The following is a 19,137-nucleotide window of genomic DNA, read 5'->3' as shown; positions in this document are numbered from 1 at the left end:
GGAGGAGATTACCCAGGCTTATTAGGTAGACCCAGTACAATCATAAGGGACCTTATAAAGAGTGGCAGGAGTGCCAGCATGAAAGAAGGCGATGTGACAACGGAAGCAGAAAGAGAGGGGGCCATGGTGATAGAAGCAGAGGTCAGAGTGATGTGGCCACAAGCCAAGGGATTTGGGCAGCCTCTGGAAGCTGAAAAAGGCAAGAAACGATTCTCCCCTAGAGCTTCCAGAAGAACTCAGCTCTACTGACACTTTGATTTCAGTTCTTCATGTGAGATCCATTTCAGTCTTCTGAGCTCCTGCACTGTAAGATGGGGAAGTCTGTGATATCATAAGTCACCAAGTTTGTGGTAACTTGTTAAAGCACATAGAAAACTAATACGGCCCCCTTAGGATCCTGCAGTTTAGTACTTTTCTCACCAACTGTTTCATAATCTTGTTTCCTTGACTGTGGCATCAGTATCATGAAAACAGAAGCAGTATCTTGGCTTGCTTTCTCCACGCTGTGCTGGATTCACACCAGCACTCATCAGGATCCCTTCAAGGATAACTTCACCTTTTTGGCAGCAGCTTTACTCATTGATATACTCGCAAATATGAATCACTACCAGAGGAATTCTTCAGGATTAATAAAGTTTCCATATACCTGAAAGCCACAAGCGTTCATGTGCCAGCCAGCTGGAATGGGGTGGGAAGACAGCATAGTCTCATTATAAAGCCTATGAAAGCTGTTTCTGTGAATTTAGCTGATTTTTGCCTCTGCCTACAGGCAATGATGTGCACTTGTCCTCAGGAACTAAGGAGTACCTTGGAATGCTGGAATACAAGACAGAAGATGAGGAGAAGCTCATTCAAAACCTCATTCTTGGTAGTGAGACCCGGAACTCTGAATGTTTGTCTGTCAGTCATTGCTACCGTCCTGGGTGGGGCGGTAGCTTCTCAGCTTCTCTTCCTCCATTGCTGCTTCTCCTAGCCCAGATCTTTTCAACCTCGGCACTAGTGACCAGATCATTCGTTTTTGGGGGGCGGGGGGGGGGTTATGCACTGTAAGATATTAAGTAGCGTCCTTGACTTCTACCCTCTAGAAACCAGTAACAACCTCTAGTCATGACAATAAAAACCATCTCCAGACACTGCCAAACATCCCAAGGGAGCCAGAATTGCCCTCAGTTAAGAAGTGCTGCCCTAACCCCTTCCAGAGTCTGATCATAGAACCCAGATAGGAGACACATCCTCTCATTTTTGTGTCTTAGCACAGGAGCTATGGTGGAAGTAACTGTGACTCCTTGTTCCATTTGACTTCTGTTGAGAATTTTATTTGCAGGCAATATGATGGGGGCTTCCCAGCCACTCCTACAGGGATGTTCTAGTGTACACACAAGGGTTGGTGATCTCAGAGCCAATCTTACTAGACTGTACCATGAAAATCACACGGTTTTCCAGTGGCAGAGAGAAAAGCTGCCTTTCTATCAGCTGGTCTCAAGATCTTAAAGCAGCAAAGCAATGTAGAGCCTAACTTCCTCTTCTTCTAAGTGACCCCCTCCAGAGCACATGAGCACCTGTACCCTGTCCTTTCTACCCTCACTGGTGCACACCCATGGGGACTCTCCAATCCCCTGGTTTATGCAGCTGTGGGGAGGTTTGCTTACCTTAGTCCATTCTATGAAGTTTACCCCTCCTCCCCCTGCCATTCTCTTCTCCTTGAGGCCAGTGAGGCCTCCTCTGCAGGACTATTAATGTGTCTGTTTTCCTGATTCAAGGTGGGTGCATGTGATCACTGAGATCATATCCCTCATCATAGAGGCTGGAGTCAGGTGCATGGACTTGGAGTTTCTCCCTTACATTGGAGGTCTGAAATCCAGGGTCTCCATGCTAGGGAGAAGCACGAACTCCAACTAAAATTCAACCTTTTAAAAAAAGACAAAGTACTGTGCAAATGAGAAGTAAGAGGATCAGATGGTGCCGGTATATTTTTGCCAGGAAGAGCTAGACTAAATTCCTGAAAGAGTAAAGGCATCCCTAGGCATTCAGGTGTGCATCAGGACAAGAAAGCAAATAAGCCTTGTCCAATGGTCAGAGGCTCCTTATAGGGAGAGCTCACGATGAGCTGTCGTCCTCACCAACCCTTTCTGTACCAGACCTGAAGCCTCGTGGTGTGGTGGTGAACATGATCCCGGGACTGCCAGCTCACATCCTGTTCATGTGTGTGCGCTACGCAGACTCCCTCAACGACGCCGGCATGCTCAAGTCCCTTATGAACAGCGCCATCAACGGCATCAAGCAGGTGGTTAAGGTAGGAATGCCTTTGACACTGGCCCTCGGTATTTTGGTTGCTTTCAGAATCCCTTAAGGATTCATCCTTTGGGCACCTCTGGTCTTCGGTGAAGCACGAGATACCTCAGACTAGTCTCAGGCCCACTCAGTCAAAGAAGCCAAGCTGTTTGGAAGAAACAAGTTTGGTTAGGGATTCCCAAGGCTACAGATAGGCCAACAGAACTCAGAGCCTTACCTTGAAGACCACAACCTGGTAGCCACCACCCCCATCGCTCCTACCCCTTCAGGGTGTGAGATGCTGGGCCATGAGGATTCATTATTTGTCAGGAGTAGAAAATTAACATTTGTCTGGTGTTGAGTGTTTTCTGGTAGCTATTTTCATGAGAGCCACCAGAGTGCCCTTGGAAAGGGCCCACAGAAATTGATGTTTTCCCTGCCCATAATTTCATAAGATGGGTTTCCTTAGGGCATGTGTGCATTGTGCCCCAGGCCACAGGCACACAGCGTTTGCCTCATCTTGCTGCTCTGGAACGTATAAATATTTAGAAAGTAAAAGATGCACAGCGTGCGGAGTATAAATCCTTTCCCACCACCATCTCCCATCCTGGCTTCCCCAGTGACTCCCTGCCCTCTGCCTTTGTCGGGGTCCGGGACCTGACCCTCCCCACTCCAGCACACAGCACACAGCACACTAAAGCAGCCCCCACATATCGTGTAGTCTCTCTGCCTTTCCAACCCTACCCTGCGCCCCAACTGCCAGGGGGCTTGCTTACTCTGGCAGGCTCCACCGGGTCCTGCCATCTGGCTTCCACCCCTGTCACTCCACAGAAAGATAACCAGACATTCCTCCTGCTAAATCCAAGGGTTTTTCCTTAATTTTTGTCCTCCTCTAATGGACTGAAGCATTAGGCACGCTTCTTTGAAACTCTCCTGCTGCGTTCCCCAAGCCCCAGGACTTTCCAAGTTTTCCCCTTAACCTCTGACCACCAGGCCTCTACCTTCTCTGTTCCTCTTCCTGCAGCCCCACAAGCAGGGCTGTCCTCCCCAGTGGAGTCCTGGATTCCGAGCTCTCATCTCTGCACCTCTTTCCTTCAAGAACAGCATTCTCCCCCCTTCTCAGGAGACTTTCTCAGCTGCCCTCTCTCGCCAGTGTCTTTCCACCCTCTAAGCTCTGGTATAACCCATGTACAGGTGCTCAGCCACCTGTTTCATCATGTCCCCTGGATATCATATTATCAGTGACATTCCTCCTGGTCACAATGTGAACTCTGGGCTCATCTTTACCAGGGATTCCTGCAGTGCCTGCCTCAAATTTCATAATAGGTGACATAACCTCTACAGAAATACTTTGCAAACCAGATCCTGCTAAATAAATGTAAGAGCTCATTGTTACACTATATACGTAATAAAACCTTTGGTGAATAAAAGAATTCACTTTGGTCAAAAGCCACCAGCTAACCCAAACAGGTAAGATACATCTGTTTTTGGCTCAAAGGTACCAGTAGTCATCAAATCCAGCTCTATCTTTATTTTTTCTTTTTTTAAGGAACATTTAGAAGACTTTGAGATGCTATCTTTTTGGCTTTCCAATACATGTCATTTTCTCAACTGCCTGAGGCAGTACAGTGGAGAAGAGGTACGGACATTTGCCTGCTCTGTGTTCTGTGCTGACTGCTGGTCTAGAACTTCCTTGTGAGCCAGAGCTCACCACAGGGAGTGGGGACATGCCTGGCTCCAGGGGCAGCCTCTGCTCCAGAGGGCTTCCTGGTTTCCTTCTTAGCCAGGAGGCCAACTTCACATCACTGGTTGGAAAGAAGTCATAGTCAGAAGACATACGGAAAGAGGCCTGGACCATGGGCATGATACTAGGCCTCAGTTTCCCTTGAGTTTTAAATCAGTGAGGTAGGGGAGCCTGGGTGTCTCAGTCAGTTAGGCATCTGCCTTTGGTTCTTCAGAGCTCTTCTCTCTGCAGGATTCCAATCATTCCTCCACAATCTGTATGTCCTTTGCCATTCTGACTCTGCTCCCAAAGGGCTAGCTAGCATCATAAAGGAATCCTCCCTCTTCAAATACCCACAGAACAAAATGTCATTGACCTGAAATAACAAAGTGGCTTTTAGGATTTTCACTGCCCTCCCAAATGTTTGTACCGTTAATGGTCCCACCAGCAGTGCAGGAAGTTTCCAGTGTCATACCTTCATCAACACTTGATATTGAAGTCATCTTAATTATTTACCAATCTCATTGCTATAAAATGGTACTGTGTTGACTTAAATTGCAATTATCTGATCACTAATGAGATCAGGAATCACTCCATGTAGGGGCACATACGTGGCTCAGTTGGTTGAGCATCAGACTCTTGGTTTCTACTCAGGTCATGATCTCAGGGTCAAGAGATTGAGCCTACATAGGGCTCCATGCTCAGCAGGGAGTCTGCTGGAGATTCTCTGTCTCTCTCTCTGCCCTTAACCCTGCTCATTCATACACACACACACACACACACACACACACACACACACACACTTTCTCTAAAATAAATAAATCTTAAAAAAAAAAAAAAAAAAGGAATCACTCCATGTGCTCACTGATCATTTGGGTTTCTGTTCAAATTGCCTACTGACGTCAGTTCTCCATTTTTTTAGAAGCTATTTTTTTAAAGATTTTATTTATTTATTCATGAGAGACAGAGAGAGAGAGGCAGAGACACAGGCAGAGGGAGAAGCAGGCTCCCCACAAGGAGTGCAATGCAAGACTTGATCCTGGACCTCAGGATCATACCCTGAGCCAAAAGCAAGGTGCTCAACTGCTGAGCCACCCAGGCATCCCTTGACTTTTTTTTTTTTCTTATTGATTCATAGGAGATATTTACATATCACGGATAAACCATGGCTTGTCTTATAATTTTCTTAATGGGGTCTGTTGTACACAATTTCTGAACTGTGGTGTATCAATCCTATTCATTTATGACGTGTGTTTTAGTGTCTTGTTCAGGAAATTCTTCCCTGCCCTGAGATCATGAACTTGTTCTCTTACTTTCTTCTGAACCTCTATAATTCAAATTTAGAGCTCACAATTATGTTTTTATCTATCCAGAATTGGTGTGATTATTTATCCCATGATGTGTGAGATAATGATTTCATATCTTCTTCCGGGTGGCTAGCCAATTGTCCCAATAAAGGAAAAGTAAAACTAAATATAGAAGTAACTCTACTAGTACTATAGAACAAAAGGAGAAATAAGTAAAGAAAATCCAATGTTTGACTAAAAGGAATACCAAAAGAAGCAGGGGGCACAGCCCAGTCCATTTAAGACAAACTGGTATGTGTGAGACATTAATGGAAGAGGATATTATTCAATACCATTTATTTGTTGATGTTTTCTTTGCCCCCCGCCCCATGTACTTTTCCCAGTCTGCATGTTTTTTTCAATTACTATATTTTCACTTATATTTCAGTGGTGCTTTTTCACCTCTGCCTCTTGTCATTACATGCTCTTCTTAATGCTCTCTTTTTCTTTTATCTCTTTGAATATGTTGAACCTACTATATTAGTCTGATTGGGCTGTTATAACGAAATATCACAGACTACAAAGCTTTTAAATTACAGAAATTTATTTTCTCACAGTTCTAGAGGCCTGAAGTCTGAGACCAGGGTGCCAGCATGGCTGGTTCCTGGTGAGAGTTTTCTTTCTGACTTGTGGATGGCTGCCTTCTCTCTGTGCCCTCACACAGCCTTTTCCTTGGTGCATGGGTGTGGAAAGAGATTGAGCTCTCTGTATCTCTTAATAAAGGGACACTAAACCTGACAGATTAGGGCTTCACACTTAGAACCTCTTGATCTGAATTACTTTATTACAGGCCCCTTCTCCAAATACAGCTACACTGGAGGTGAGGGCTCTAACATATGAATTTGGGAGCATCACGAACAGTTAGTCCATAACACACATTTTAAAAAATTTCAGATTGATCAATGTTCTATAATCATTAAGTCATGAATCTCATGCATTGCACCAACTGACCTCTTACAGCTCTTTGTTTCTGTAGGTGCTTTGTAGGTTTTTTGATGAGCTTCCATGGGAGTTGTCTTCCACTGTATTCTGTAGGTGCTGGGGGCACATATTTGTAGGGTGAGGAGGCAGTACAGTGACAGTTACTTATAGAAAATAAGTGGTACCACCAACATGCAGAGTTCATTTGAGACATTAGGCTTTAAAGTATAAGAGCTGATTAGAACATCATTAGTAGAGACAGTATTTTAATTTCCTACATGTCTATATCATTCTAATATTTATATGCTCACATTACTTTCAGGAATTCATGAAGCTCAATAGTCCAAATCAGAATAAGAATTGCTTGAACAACTTTGACCTTTCAGAATACAGACAGATTCTTAGTGATGTGGCTATACGAATATATCATCGGTTCATTGTTGTAATGGAAAACAACATTCAGCCAATAATAGGTAAGAAAAGAATAGATGACCAAAAAATATTTACGGTAGCACTGAGACCTTAAGAAAGTAAATCCAAAAAAATAAAAAAATAAAAAAAAAAAAGTAAATCCAGTATAAGGAATGTTTACAAAGAATATAATTTTAAAACCAGAAAAACTTAATTGTGTGAATGTCTACTTTTTAATTCTTTTTAACTGCTTGAAATGATTGCTTTATAAAAGTACATGGTTCATAGGGATGCCTGGGTGGCTCAGTGGTTGAGCGTCTGCCTTTGGCTCAGGGTGTGATCCTGGGATCCGGGATTGAGTCCTGCATCAGGCTCCTTGCGGGGAGGGGGGCGGGGGGGCCTGCTTCTCCTTCTGCCTGTGTCTCTGCCTCTCTCTGTCTCTCATGAATAAATAAATAAAATCTTTTTTAGAAAAAAGTACATGATTCATAGTTTCCTACCTGTAAGGCTGATTCACCCTGAAGGGAAAGACTGGTGAGACCTGCTACTACTTAGGTAGCTAATCTTAGGTCATGACTAAGTGTGTTTGAAATCTTAAAGTCCCCCTCAAATTCTTGTATACTTTCTTCAATTTTCTGAAGTTTAAGTACTTCAGGCTTTAAATGGTCCCAGACCATGAGTTATGATGTTAACCTGCTCCCTTTCCTGTGAAGGTGAAAGAAGAGGCGCTCCAAGCCTCCAAGCAGAGCTGCTGCCCTGTCCTAAGCAGGCCTGCCCTCCAGCCACCTCCTGCCCCACAAGCTCCCCAAGTCCTGGATCCTCTCTCCCTGTCACAGCCGAGGCCCCTGCTAACCCTCATGGAAAATGTCCCACCTTGGAACAGACCCAAGAGAGCAATGGAAAATGTCCTGTGGTTGTCTCCACTGTGTGTGCAAGAAATGCTTGTGTTTTCCTGTCTTAGTGCCCGGCATGCTGGAGTACGAGAGCCTGCAGGGCATTTCTGGCCTGAAGCCCACAGGCTTCCGGAAGCGCTCGTCTAGCATAGACGACGCGGACGCCTACACCATGACCTCCGTCCTGCAGCAGCTGAGCTACTTCTACAGCACCATGTGCCAGAACGGCCTGGACCCCGAGCTGGTGCGGCAGGCCGTGAAGCAGCTCTTCTTCTTGATCGGGGCAGTCACCCTGAACAGCCTCTTCCTGCGCAAGGACATGTGCTCCTGCAGGAAAGGGATGCAGATCAGGTAAGGCCCAGAATCCGCTCAGGCCGGGGCCGCGGGGAAGAACGCTCTTGAGCTCCAGGGCCGCAGGCTGAGCCCCTGCATGGGCCGCGCTGCCCGGGTGCGGGGCGAGAGGCCTCTCGGGCGAGGACGATGAAGTCGCCAACAGGAGCTGCAGAGAAGAGCCATCGTCGATCGTCGTGGACAAGTTAAGCCCGAGAGCTGTGCACTGAGGGATTTAACAGGGAGAAGGGCGTTCCAGGCAAGGGGAAAGGAGGCGGGCAAAGGCACGGTGGGGGAGCTGAGTGGGCCCCCCCCCCCCCCCCAGCTGTAGTAGGAAGCTGTGTCTGGATCAAGCAGAGGTTTGCTTGGGGAGCAGCAGGACCAATGTCCCGAGGACATGATGAGCCACACTTTTGGAGGGTGTCAACTTTTCTTGATCTCTTGGTTGAGGAAACACAAGCCCTGAGCTTTCGTAAGAGTTAACACTGCCACGTGACTAGGAACAGACCAGATATTTAAGATTTTGCTAATTTGAACAGGGATTTGATACCTGCGTGTGGCATGAGAAGTTGAGGTCATGTTGATGACGGTGATTTAAGGGGAGATGGCCAAGTACCTTAAGCCAAGAGATAAACGAGGCATCCATAAACCGTTTTAGCATTAATGAAGTTTGGAGTTGGACATCCCCACCACCAGGCTGGCGAATCCCATGACACCAGGTTGTCGTTTTCAGATAAGAAGGAGTATTCTGAAGGGCTGGCCTTTGTGGATCTTTTTCTCATCCTTGAGAAAAGGAAGAGTGTTATTTATTTCACAAGCTCCAAGCAGAAAGCCCTGTAGGCCTCTGAGGTAGGATTCAACCCTATTCAAAGTAAACCCGTAAACCTCAATGTGCCATTTGAGCCTTGACTAAGGCAATTCTCATTCCTTCTGTGAGTCTCCACAAGGGAGGATGGTCATGAGCAGGACACACGCCTCTAGGTCCTGTGACAGCTGCCCAGGGGATAGGCCACATCTGTCCCCATAGGTGCTCAGCGCCTTCTTCTTTCACCAATTGACAGTGGTCATCCAAGAAGTAATCCCCTTACAGTGTGTTGCTCTGAGTAGCACATGAATTTGACAGAGATTTGTTCACTCAGATATCTATTAAGCTCCTGCCATAAGCAAGGCCCATAAGGATCTGAGGTGGCTTTACAATGAAAAACAAGCCATGAAATAATAAGACATGAATACAAGTAGGAAATCAAGACCAAAGGGGAAAAAATCATAAACACTGGACAGAGTGGCTTGAAAACTGTTTCTGGGCTTTCTGGCTGGCAGGACAGAATGCCAGACATTGTCAGCAACCTGGTCTTGTTGAGTCTGGTGAGCCAGGTATTCCCAGGGAAGAAAGAGATAAAGATTTTCCTAATTACTTTTTTGTCCCTAGTCATGAATTACAAAAATAAGATTTTTAAAAAAGATTTATTTATTTATTTATTCATGAGAGACAGAGAGAGAGAGAGAGAGAGGCAGAGACACAGGCGGAGGGAGAAGCAGGCTCCATGCAGTGAGCCCAATGTGGGACTCGATCCCGGGACTCCAGGATCATACCCTGGGCTGAAGGCAGCGCTAAACCACTGAGCCACCCAGGGATCCCTAAAAATAAGATTTCATGGGGAACTTTATCCCACAGTCTCTGCAGTAGCATTTTTACAGCAAGTTTCGCTGCAGCTGTTTTGCCCAGTGATCTTTGATAAAAGCCCCCATAGGGTGACAGTTCTGTCAGGAACCAGAATAATGTGGCCCAAGGATATAACACTGCTTGCTGGACTAAGGGAACTGGAGAAGAACATGAAAGGCACTGATTTGGGCCTGAAAAGACAGAATTTTAGGAGATGCAGACTTGGAGGAATGAGCACAAGCCTCAGTGAAGGAAAACTGATGGAGTTGAATGGAATGCCAAGGGGGTTCCAAAGAAAAAGTGGAATGCCAGCGTGAGCAAGGCGCACTCTAGTCTCTCAGCAGTCATAGCCACCACAGATTGGATTTTTTCCAAGAAGGCTTTAAACTTGGAATTCAATTACTTTAATAGTCATAGGACTATTCAGGTTACATATCTCATCTTAGATGAGTTATTTTTTAAGGAATCAGTGCACTTCATCTAAGTTGTTGAGTTTCTGTGTGTAGAATTATTAATGATATTTTCTTATTATTTTACTTTCTGCAGAATTTGCAGTGATTTCCCCCCACTTACATTCCTATATTGGTAATCTGTGTCTTCTCTTTTTATCTTGATCCATCTTGCTAGAGGTTTATCAATTTTACTGATCCTTTCAAATAACCAGTTTTTGCTTTCCCTGATTATTCTCTATTTTAAAATTTTTAATTGATTTCTGATACTGTATTATTTCATTCCTTCTGCTTACTTTGGACTTATTTTGTTCTTTTTCTAATTTCTTCAGGTAGAAGCATTGGTTATTGACTCTGAGAACTCTCTTTTCTAACATAAGCATTTAATGCTATAAATTTCTCTCCAAGCACTAACTTTATCCCACCATTTTTGAGATGTCGTATTTTCATTTTTGTTGAATTGAAAATAATTTCTAACTTCCTTGGAGTCTTACTCTTTGACCTGTGGATCATTTAGAAGTATATGGTTTCATATCCAAGTATTCAGAGACTTTCTTGCTGCCTTTCTGTTACTGACTTTTAGTTTCATTCCATATGTTCAAGGAATGTATTCTGTTAGTCACACTCTTGGAAACAGAAGGTAGAATGGTTTTTGCCCAGGACTGAAGAGAGAGGGGAAAGGGGAGGTGTTGTTCTATGGATATAGAGTTTAAGTCTACAAGATGAAAGAGTTCTGTTGCATAATGTGGTACATACAGTTAAAACTTGTACCATACACTTAAAAATGGTTAAGATGGTAAATTTTATGTGTGTCTTTATCATAATAAAAAAAACATCTCAAGGTGCACAGAGGTTGAAAATGTACCATAGATTAAGACACCAGAGTCACCAACCATCCCACTTTGCCTGAGACTTTCCCAGGTTTATTTGTTAAATAAAAACTTCTAAATATTTTTACATTAAAAAAAAACTTTGTATGATTTTAATTCTTTTTAAATTTATGAAGATTTGTTTTTATGACTCAGAATATGGTCTGTTTTTGTGAATATTCCACATGCAGTTGAAAGGTATATTTCTGCTGCCATTGGGTGGAATGTTCTATAAATGTCAATTAGACCCATGGTTGATGGGTGTTGATGGTATCTTTCATTCCTGCTATACCCTTGATTTTCTGTGTATTAATTCTGTTGACTACTGAGAAGAGTAGAAGTCTCCAACTGTAATTTTGAATCATATGTTCTTTCAGTCTGTCAGTTTTTGCTCCATATATTTTGAGGCTCTGTTGTTAGGCACATACACATTAAGAATCGTTCTATCTGGGATGCCTGGGTGGCTTAGGTGTCTGCCTTCGGCTCAGAGCATAATTCCAGGTGCAGGGTTCGAGTCCCATATCAGGCTCCCTGCAGGGAGCCTGCTTTTCTCTCTGTCCATCCTCTGCCTCTCTCTCTGTGTCTCTTATGAATACATAAATAAGATCTTGAAAAAAAGAAGAATCGTTATGTCTTCTTGGTGAGTTGACCATCCTAACGTTATATAGAGTCCTCCTTTATCCCTCTAATGGTAATCTTCTCAACTCTGGAATCTACTTTATCTGAAAGCCTACTGTTTCTTTTGATTAGTGTTTTCATAGTGTATCTTATCTCATCTTTTTACTTTTAACCTACCTGTATCATATATGAAGTGACTTTGTTAGAGGCAGCATATATTAGGGTCTTGTTTTGGTTTTGGGGTTTTTTAAGCCAGTCTGACAATCTGTACTTCTCAATTGGGGTGTTTAGACCATTTTAACTTAATGTAATTATTGATATGTTTAGATATAAGTCTACCATTTTATTATTTTCTACTTGCCTCTTCTGGTTTTTATTTCTCTGTTCTCCTTTCTCTGCCTTCTTTCGAGTTCTTTGAACATTTTTGGTACCCCTTTTAAATTTATCTACTCTCGGGGTGCCCAGGTGGCTCAGTCAAAAGTTAAGTGTCAAACTCTGGATTTTGTCTGGTCATGATCTCAGTGTTGTGAGATGGAGCCCCATGACAGGCTCTGTGCTGGATGTGGAACCTGCTTAAGATACTCTCTCTCTTTCTCTCTGCCCCTTCCCCTCTCTAAAAAAATTTATATACTGTGTTTTTACTATATATCTTTGTATTTTTAAAGTATTTTGTAGGATTACACTATATATATATACTTAAGTTTTAAGTCTATTTATTTAGTTATTTTTAAGTTAGGCTCCGTGCCCAACATGGCACTTGAACTCACCACCCTGAGATCAAAACCTGAGCTGAAATCAAGAGGCAGATGCTTAATTAACTGAGCTACCCAGGTGCCCCTTATTCTATATTAGAATCATTATCTTAACCGTATCAAGTGGAATATAGGAAGCTTACCATCACATAGGCCCCTTTTCCCTTTACATTATAGTTGTCTTATGTATAATATCTAGAGACATCAAAAATTCTGCTAGATAATGTTATAATTTTCATTTAAATAATCTAATATATTTTAAGACGCTCATTTGAAGAACTATTATACTTACCCACATATTTACCATGTCTGTTACTCCTTCATTCCTAATATTCCAAGTCTTATTTTTTCCTCAAAATCTCATTTTGGTGTCAGGAAGGTATCTTCTGCCTGAAGAAATTCTTTCAGGAGTCCTTATACAGCAGGTTCACTGGTAATACTTAGTTTTCTTTCATCTGAAAATGTCTTCATTTCACCTTCATTCCTGAAGTATATTTTGTGATATAGAATTCTGGATTGACATTCAGTTTTGTCATCACTTTAAAAACATGAAACATTTTCCATGGTTTCTGATGAGAAATGTCAGGTTATTTGAATTATTGTTTCTTTACGAGTAATGCATGATTTTTCTCCGATTGCTTTCATGATTTTTTTTTGTCTTTGATTTTCCACAGTTTAATTAGGATGTGTTTGGGTGTGGATTTCTTTGGGTATGACCTATTTGAGATTCCCTGAGCTTTTTGAATCTGTAGGCTCATACATCTCACTAAATCTGGGAACTTTTCTGTCATTTCTTCAAATATTTTGTCTGTGCCACAATTTCTCCTTTCCCCTGGAACGTCAAAAACACAAATGTTAAATCTTCATTATTGTTCAGTGAGTCCATAAAGTTCTGTTTATTTTATTAAGTTTTTTTCCCCTCTGTGTTTAGATTGAATCATCTCTCTTGACCGTTTACTCTGGCATCTCTATCCTGCTGTTGAGCCCACTAAGAGAGTTCTTTATTTTTGTTATTGTATTCTTCACTTCTAAAGTTTTTGTTTGGTTTTTCTTTATATCATTTTTTTCTCATCTGAGACTATCTTTACATTTATTTCAAGATAGTTTGTCTTTATTTTTTGGAGCATTTTTATGATAGCTTCTTTAAAGTCTTTATCAGATAATTCCAACTCTGTGTCTTCTCAGAGCTGATATCTATTGATTGTCTTGTATGACGCAAATTGAGATTTTCCTGGTTCTTCATATACCAAGTAATTTTGAATTGTATCCTGGACACTTTTAATATTATACTATGAGACTTTGGGTGTTTCAGCCTTATGGAGAATGTTGCTATTTTTTATCAGATAATCCATTTGAGTTCAAGCTGCAAGTTCTGACCATCCTTAGTGGCTTGTCATTCTCGTGTCAGTTTTCAAACGCTTTGTTATGCTGTTTGGTTCTGTCTCATGTGTGACACCTCATGGTCAGCTGAAACTTGGATGGTGCTCTATCCCATTGTTTATTCCTCAGAGTCTATGTGAGCTGTTGAGGGTCAGATCCATGCATGGACCCAGGTGTGCACTAAGGAGTTCATGACCAACTTTAAGGGATTACTTTACCAAGCTCCTCCATCTCCGAAACACCCCTGATACTTTCCAGATCCCTGGGAATCCCCATTTTGGTCCTCCAGAAAACTGGGAATTTATTTAACCCACTATGTGGTGAACTTCCTGCAAATGTCTTCATCTGGGGCTAAGTGGTGGTAAAATAGAACAGTGGGAATTCACCCTCATTCTCTTGAACTACAGTTGCTCCATTTGGAGAAGGTTTTCCTGCCTCAGAATTTGAGCTCCTTACTGGACCCTGTGACCACAGTGAAATTGTTTGGGGCTTAAACACAAAAAAGAAAAAGTAAAAAAAAGAAAAAAAAAGAGGATTTCTGCCCTCTCTTAAGAGTAGTAAGACCCCTCTTTTCAGTCCCTCAACCCAGATCTAGAGGCTCCTACTGGAGATCTTTATTGCCATCAGCACCAGCTGCTGAGTTCAGCTCCTTTGAGGTCAGACTAATGAATAGTGGACAGAAAAAGCTAGTAAACTCACTATCCATTTGGCAATACCTCAAATTCTGGTCTTCTTCCCCAATCTACCTTGTCCTATTTACTTTTCAGAGTCCTCAAATAGCTGCTTCAGGCATTTTAGTAAGCTTTAATAGCTGCATTCAACGGGAGGGGCAAAGTAGAGTATGTTCTTACCAAGAACTGGAACTCCACCACTGATTTCTCCACCTTTTTTTTTTTTTGAAGATTTTTATTTATTTATTCAGGAGAGACACAGAGAGAGAAAGAGAGAGGCAGAGACACAGGCAGAGGGAGAAGCAGGCTCCAGGCAGGGAGCCCAATGTGGGACTCGATCCTGGATCTCCAGGATCACACCCTGGACTGAAGGCGGCACTAAACTGGTGGGCCACCAGGGCTGCCCTCTCCACTTTTTTTTTTTAATTGAAGTATAATCAACATACAGTGTTATATTAGTTTCAGGTATACAATATAATGATCCAACAATTCTATACACTACTCAGTCGTCATCAGGATAAGTGTGCTCTTAATCCCCTTTATCTATTTCATTCATCCTTCCATCCACTTCCCCCCTGACAACCACTAGTTTGTTCTCTGTACTTAAGAATCTGTGTTTGTTTGTTTGTTTGTTTTTTCCTTTGTTCTGTTTCTCAAATTCCACATGTGAGTGAAATCATATGATATTCTTCAACTAACTTCTTTCACTTAGCATTATACCTTCTAGGTCAATCCAAGTTATTGCAAATGGCAAGATCTCATTCTTTTTTATGGCTGAGTAATATTCCATTGTATAGCTACACTACACCTTCTTTATCCATTCATCTATAGATGGACACCTGGGTTGCTTCCATATCTTGACTATTAAAAATAATGCTACAATAAACATAGGGTTGTATATAGGTTTTTGAATTAGTGTTTTCATTGTCTTTGAGTAAATACCCAGGAATGGAGTTACTAGATTATATTTCACTACTGATTTTTGAGTGGGAGAATTAACATGCTCAATATCCAATTTAAGGAAGGACTATGGCAGATTTAAATAGGATGGATTAGAAGGGATAATATGGGAGGCCCAAAAGGAATCTATCATAATAGGAATCCAAAATAGTGGGACAAAACTGACAGTGTAAAAAAGGGAGGAAACCAATGGAAGATATGGTATCTCACATTCCTTACATTCCTGTGGAATATATCAATTCAGAATTATTGTCCCAGTGTTATAATCAAAGAGAAGACCCACATAGGGAGTGCTAATTTAGAAGGCCAGAGCTGGAAATGACCTTAGAGATCACTTGGTTCAACACTTAATTTTTTAAAGTTTATTTATTTATCTCTATACCCAACGTGGGGCTTGAACCCATGACTCCAAGATCAAGAGTTGCATGCTCCTCCAACTGAGCCAGCCAGGTGCCCCCAACACTCAATTTTTAAAAGCAGCTTCATTGATAGATAATTTACATGCTGTACAGTTTATTAATTCTGTAAACTATATCTGTACAGTTCATTGGGTTTTGGTATATTTACAGAGTTGTGCAAACATCACCATAATGTACTTTTAAAACATTTCTATCACTGCAAAAAGAAACCTTAAACCCATTAGCGGCATTCTTACCCCCTACCACATCTCACTTTCCCCGTCCCCTCTCCCTCACGCGAGGCAACCACAAATATATTTTCTTTCTCTATAGGTTTGCCTGTTCTGGACACTTTTATAAATGGAATCATAAAATGTGTTGTCTTTTGTGACTGGCTTCTTCACTTAGCATAATGTTTTCACAGTCCATCCACGTGGTAGCATGTATCAATACCTTATTCCTTCTTTTTTTTTATTTTTTTCTTTTTATTTATTTATGATAGTCACACAGAGAGAGAGAGAGAGAGAGGCAGAGACACAGACACAGGCAGAGGGAGAAGCAGGCTCCATGCACCGGGAGCCCGACGTGGGATTCGATCCTGGGTCTCCAGGATCGTGCCCCGGGCCTAAGGCAGGCGCCAAACTGCTGCGCCACCCAGGGATCCCCCTTATTCCTTCTTATTGCTGAATAAATGTCCCACTGTATGGACATACCACAATTTGTATATCCATCAGTTGGTGAACATTTTGGGTTGTTTTCATTTTTTGGCAATTATGAGTAATGGCACAATGAACATTTCACTACTGATTTTTGAGTAGTGAAACATTGTGTGGACATGCTTTCAGTTCTCTTAAGTATCTACCTAAAAGTGGAATTACTGGGTCATGTCGCAGTTTTATGTTTTATGTTTTGAGGAACTGCCAACTGTTATCATTAGCAGCTCTACCATTTTACATTCCCACTAGCAACGTATGAGGGTTCTCAACACTCTCATTCACCCAGAGAGGTTCAGTAACTTTCTAAGCTCACACAAGTAGATTGGTGGAACTAAAACCATGCTTCTTAACTTGTAAACTTATGATAATTAGTGACAGACACAAGAATGAAAACCCCAGTGGACTGAATGAAAGCTTTCTATCAATTGGAAATTTTCTGTCAATTTAGGAAAACAGTTTTTTACACCAATATTAAGTCTTTAAATATCACTATGATTTTTTCCTTAGGTAGATTTTCAAATCTATTATTAAGTGTATTTTATTTTCCTTAAGTAGATTTTCAAATCTATTATTAAGGGTTTTTTAATAGATCACTTTATAAATGATTGCAGTCACTGCTTTTTACTCAGATTTTCCCCCAAGTTTATTAGCTGGTATGACCCCTCACCCCAGACCATCAAGATCCTTAAAACCATGGATCATGAGAGCTAATCATCTGGTCCAACCTCCTGGTGTTACAAATGAAGAAACTGCTGGACCATGGTCCTAAGGTTCTCAGTGAACCCGGGTACCCTCTTAGGATACACTGGGGTATTGGGCACCCTCTCCTGAAGTGGACAGATCTCAGTGGGTCACCCACTGTTGTCTGTTTCTCTGGCTTTTACTCCAGGTGCAATATCAGCTACTTAGAAGAATGGCTTAAGGATAAGAATTTGCAGAACAGCTTGGCCAAGGAAACTTTGGAACCTCTCTCTCAGGCAGCCTGGTTGCTTCAGGTCAAGAAGATCACAGACAGCGATGCCAAGGAGATCTATGAACGCTGCACCTCACTGTCTGCTGTGCAGGTGACCAGGCTGGTTAAGTGTGTCCCTGATCTTTGCCCTCTCTAGCTTAGCCAGCCATAGGATGTGTCTGAATCTCTGTGTGCTCTTTGGGGTGCACACATATTTCCCATGAACCACCTTCTTATCTAATAAGCATTTATTTAATATTAACTTAGGACTTAAAAACAGGAAAATGTATATGATACATATCCTGCCCACTGAACTCACAGATGTCTATATATGAGGGGAAGGAATGGGGGGAAGGAAAGAGGTTAGAGTACATGGTTCCTAAAGCCAAATTACTGTATCAAAAAACTACATGTGGCTCCCAATAGTTCCCAAACCATCTGAATCATTATTTCATGGACAGGCTTGTGATTTTTCATGGTCAACACCATCTTATGTGCCGTTCACAGATCATAAAGATCCTTAATTCATACACACCTATAGACGACTTCGAGAAAAGAGTGACTCCATCCTTTGTTCGCAAAGTACAGGTAAGATCCTTAAGGATGTGCCTTTTAGTTTTCCATATAAGAAATTAAGAGGACACCTGAATGGCTCAATCAGCTAAGTGTCCAACTCTTGATCTCAGCTCGGGTCTTGATCTCAGGGTTGTGATTTCAGACCCCATGTTGGGCCCCACATGGGTGTGGAGCCTACTTTAAATGAATGAATGAATGATTGATTGAATATTGAATTAACATTATAGAAATCTAAGATTAAAGCGCGTTTACCAAACATGCAAAAGAAAGGCACTTAGCAAAAACAGCAGGAGTTCTCCCTGTCAAATACCCCAGTTTTCAGAACCCATTTTAGCCTCAGTGGGAGGAGAATGAAACACCACAACCATGATTCACCTGCTGTGTTCCTTCAGCATGTCTTATTTATCATCAATCTTCTTATTAGCACTGTGCAAGGGAGCAGAGGCTGAAAGGAAAAACATAAGCCCATTTGTCTTATTTTAATCCCTAAAGTATTTTCTCCAATCAGCTAAGGCATCAGTTCTCTGAGTTTGGTTCCAGGATCCTGTGGGTCCTTGAGACCCTTTCAGGGGGTCTACAAAGTCTTCCTTTTTCCAAATACATATGTGTGAAGCAGACTTTTCTTCATATACTTCAACCAAAACAACACATCACCATAGGTTGAATGCAGAAGTGGATACGAGATTCCACCGGTCTCATTAAGTCAGACGTTAAAAGATTTACAAAAATATAAAACAATACCCCTTACTGCTAATTTTTTTTGTTTTCAAAAATAGTTATTTTTTCGATAAATGTTTACATGTGTTGGGTTTGTTACTTTAATGAATTCATATTTTAAATTATTGTTTTAATTACTAATATGGTAAATATCAGCAGTTATACCCACATACACAAAAGCTCTTTGGAGTCCTCAATAATCTTTAAAGAGTTATAAAGGTGTCTTGAGACAAAAAAAGTTCATAAACTACTGGTCTAAAAAGAAGGATAACTGCTAGAAAGATTTACTACTTCAGATCTACTCATGTTTGGGCTTAGAATTATGCCACGAGATGATAAGAATAGAAAACAGACCCATTGACAGTCAGTCCGTCCTGTAGGAAATTAACATCTGAAGTGAAACAGAGCACGAAAGTAAATATTCACAAGAGCTGATTGGAAATCCTGCGTAGACCATTTCACCGTGGGACTGTGTTATCAAAAGGCTCTTTTGGGCATTCTCTCACATGATTTTGAAAGGA

General features: G+C 41.7%; 1 protein-coding gene across 4 annotated transcripts in view; it reads left to right on the top strand.

Annotated features, from left to right (window-relative positions):
* MYO5C (myosin VC) overlaps window positions 1-19,137 on the top strand; it is a 93,534-nt gene that overhangs the window by 72,853 nt on the left and 1,544 nt on the right. For all 4 annotated transcript variants that reach the window (XM_072738560.1, XM_072738559.1, XM_072738557.1 and 1 more), the window contains 7 exons: window positions 770-868; window positions 2,139-2,293; window positions 3,821-3,910; window positions 6,584-6,734; window positions 7,634-7,916; window positions 17,261-17,435; window positions 17,831-17,911. In XM_072738560.1, the coding sequence (XP_072594661.1) occupies window positions 770-868; window positions 2,139-2,293; window positions 3,821-3,910; window positions 6,584-6,734; window positions 7,634-7,916; window positions 17,261-17,435; window positions 17,831-17,911 (1,034 nt within the window). The remainder of the gene's footprint in view (window positions 1-769; window positions 869-2,138; window positions 2,294-3,820; window positions 3,911-6,583; window positions 6,735-7,633; window positions 7,917-17,260; window positions 17,436-17,830; window positions 17,912-19,137) is intronic.

This window comes from Vulpes vulpes, chromosome 15, assembly GCF_048418805.1.
Source record: "Vulpes vulpes isolate BD-2025 chromosome 15, VulVul3, whole genome shotgun sequence".
Classification (NCBI taxonomy): domain Eukaryota; kingdom Metazoa; phylum Chordata; class Mammalia; order Carnivora; family Canidae; genus Vulpes; species Vulpes vulpes.
Note: the sequence above shows the minus strand (reverse complement) of the source record. Positions and strands in the feature narration are given on the sequence as shown.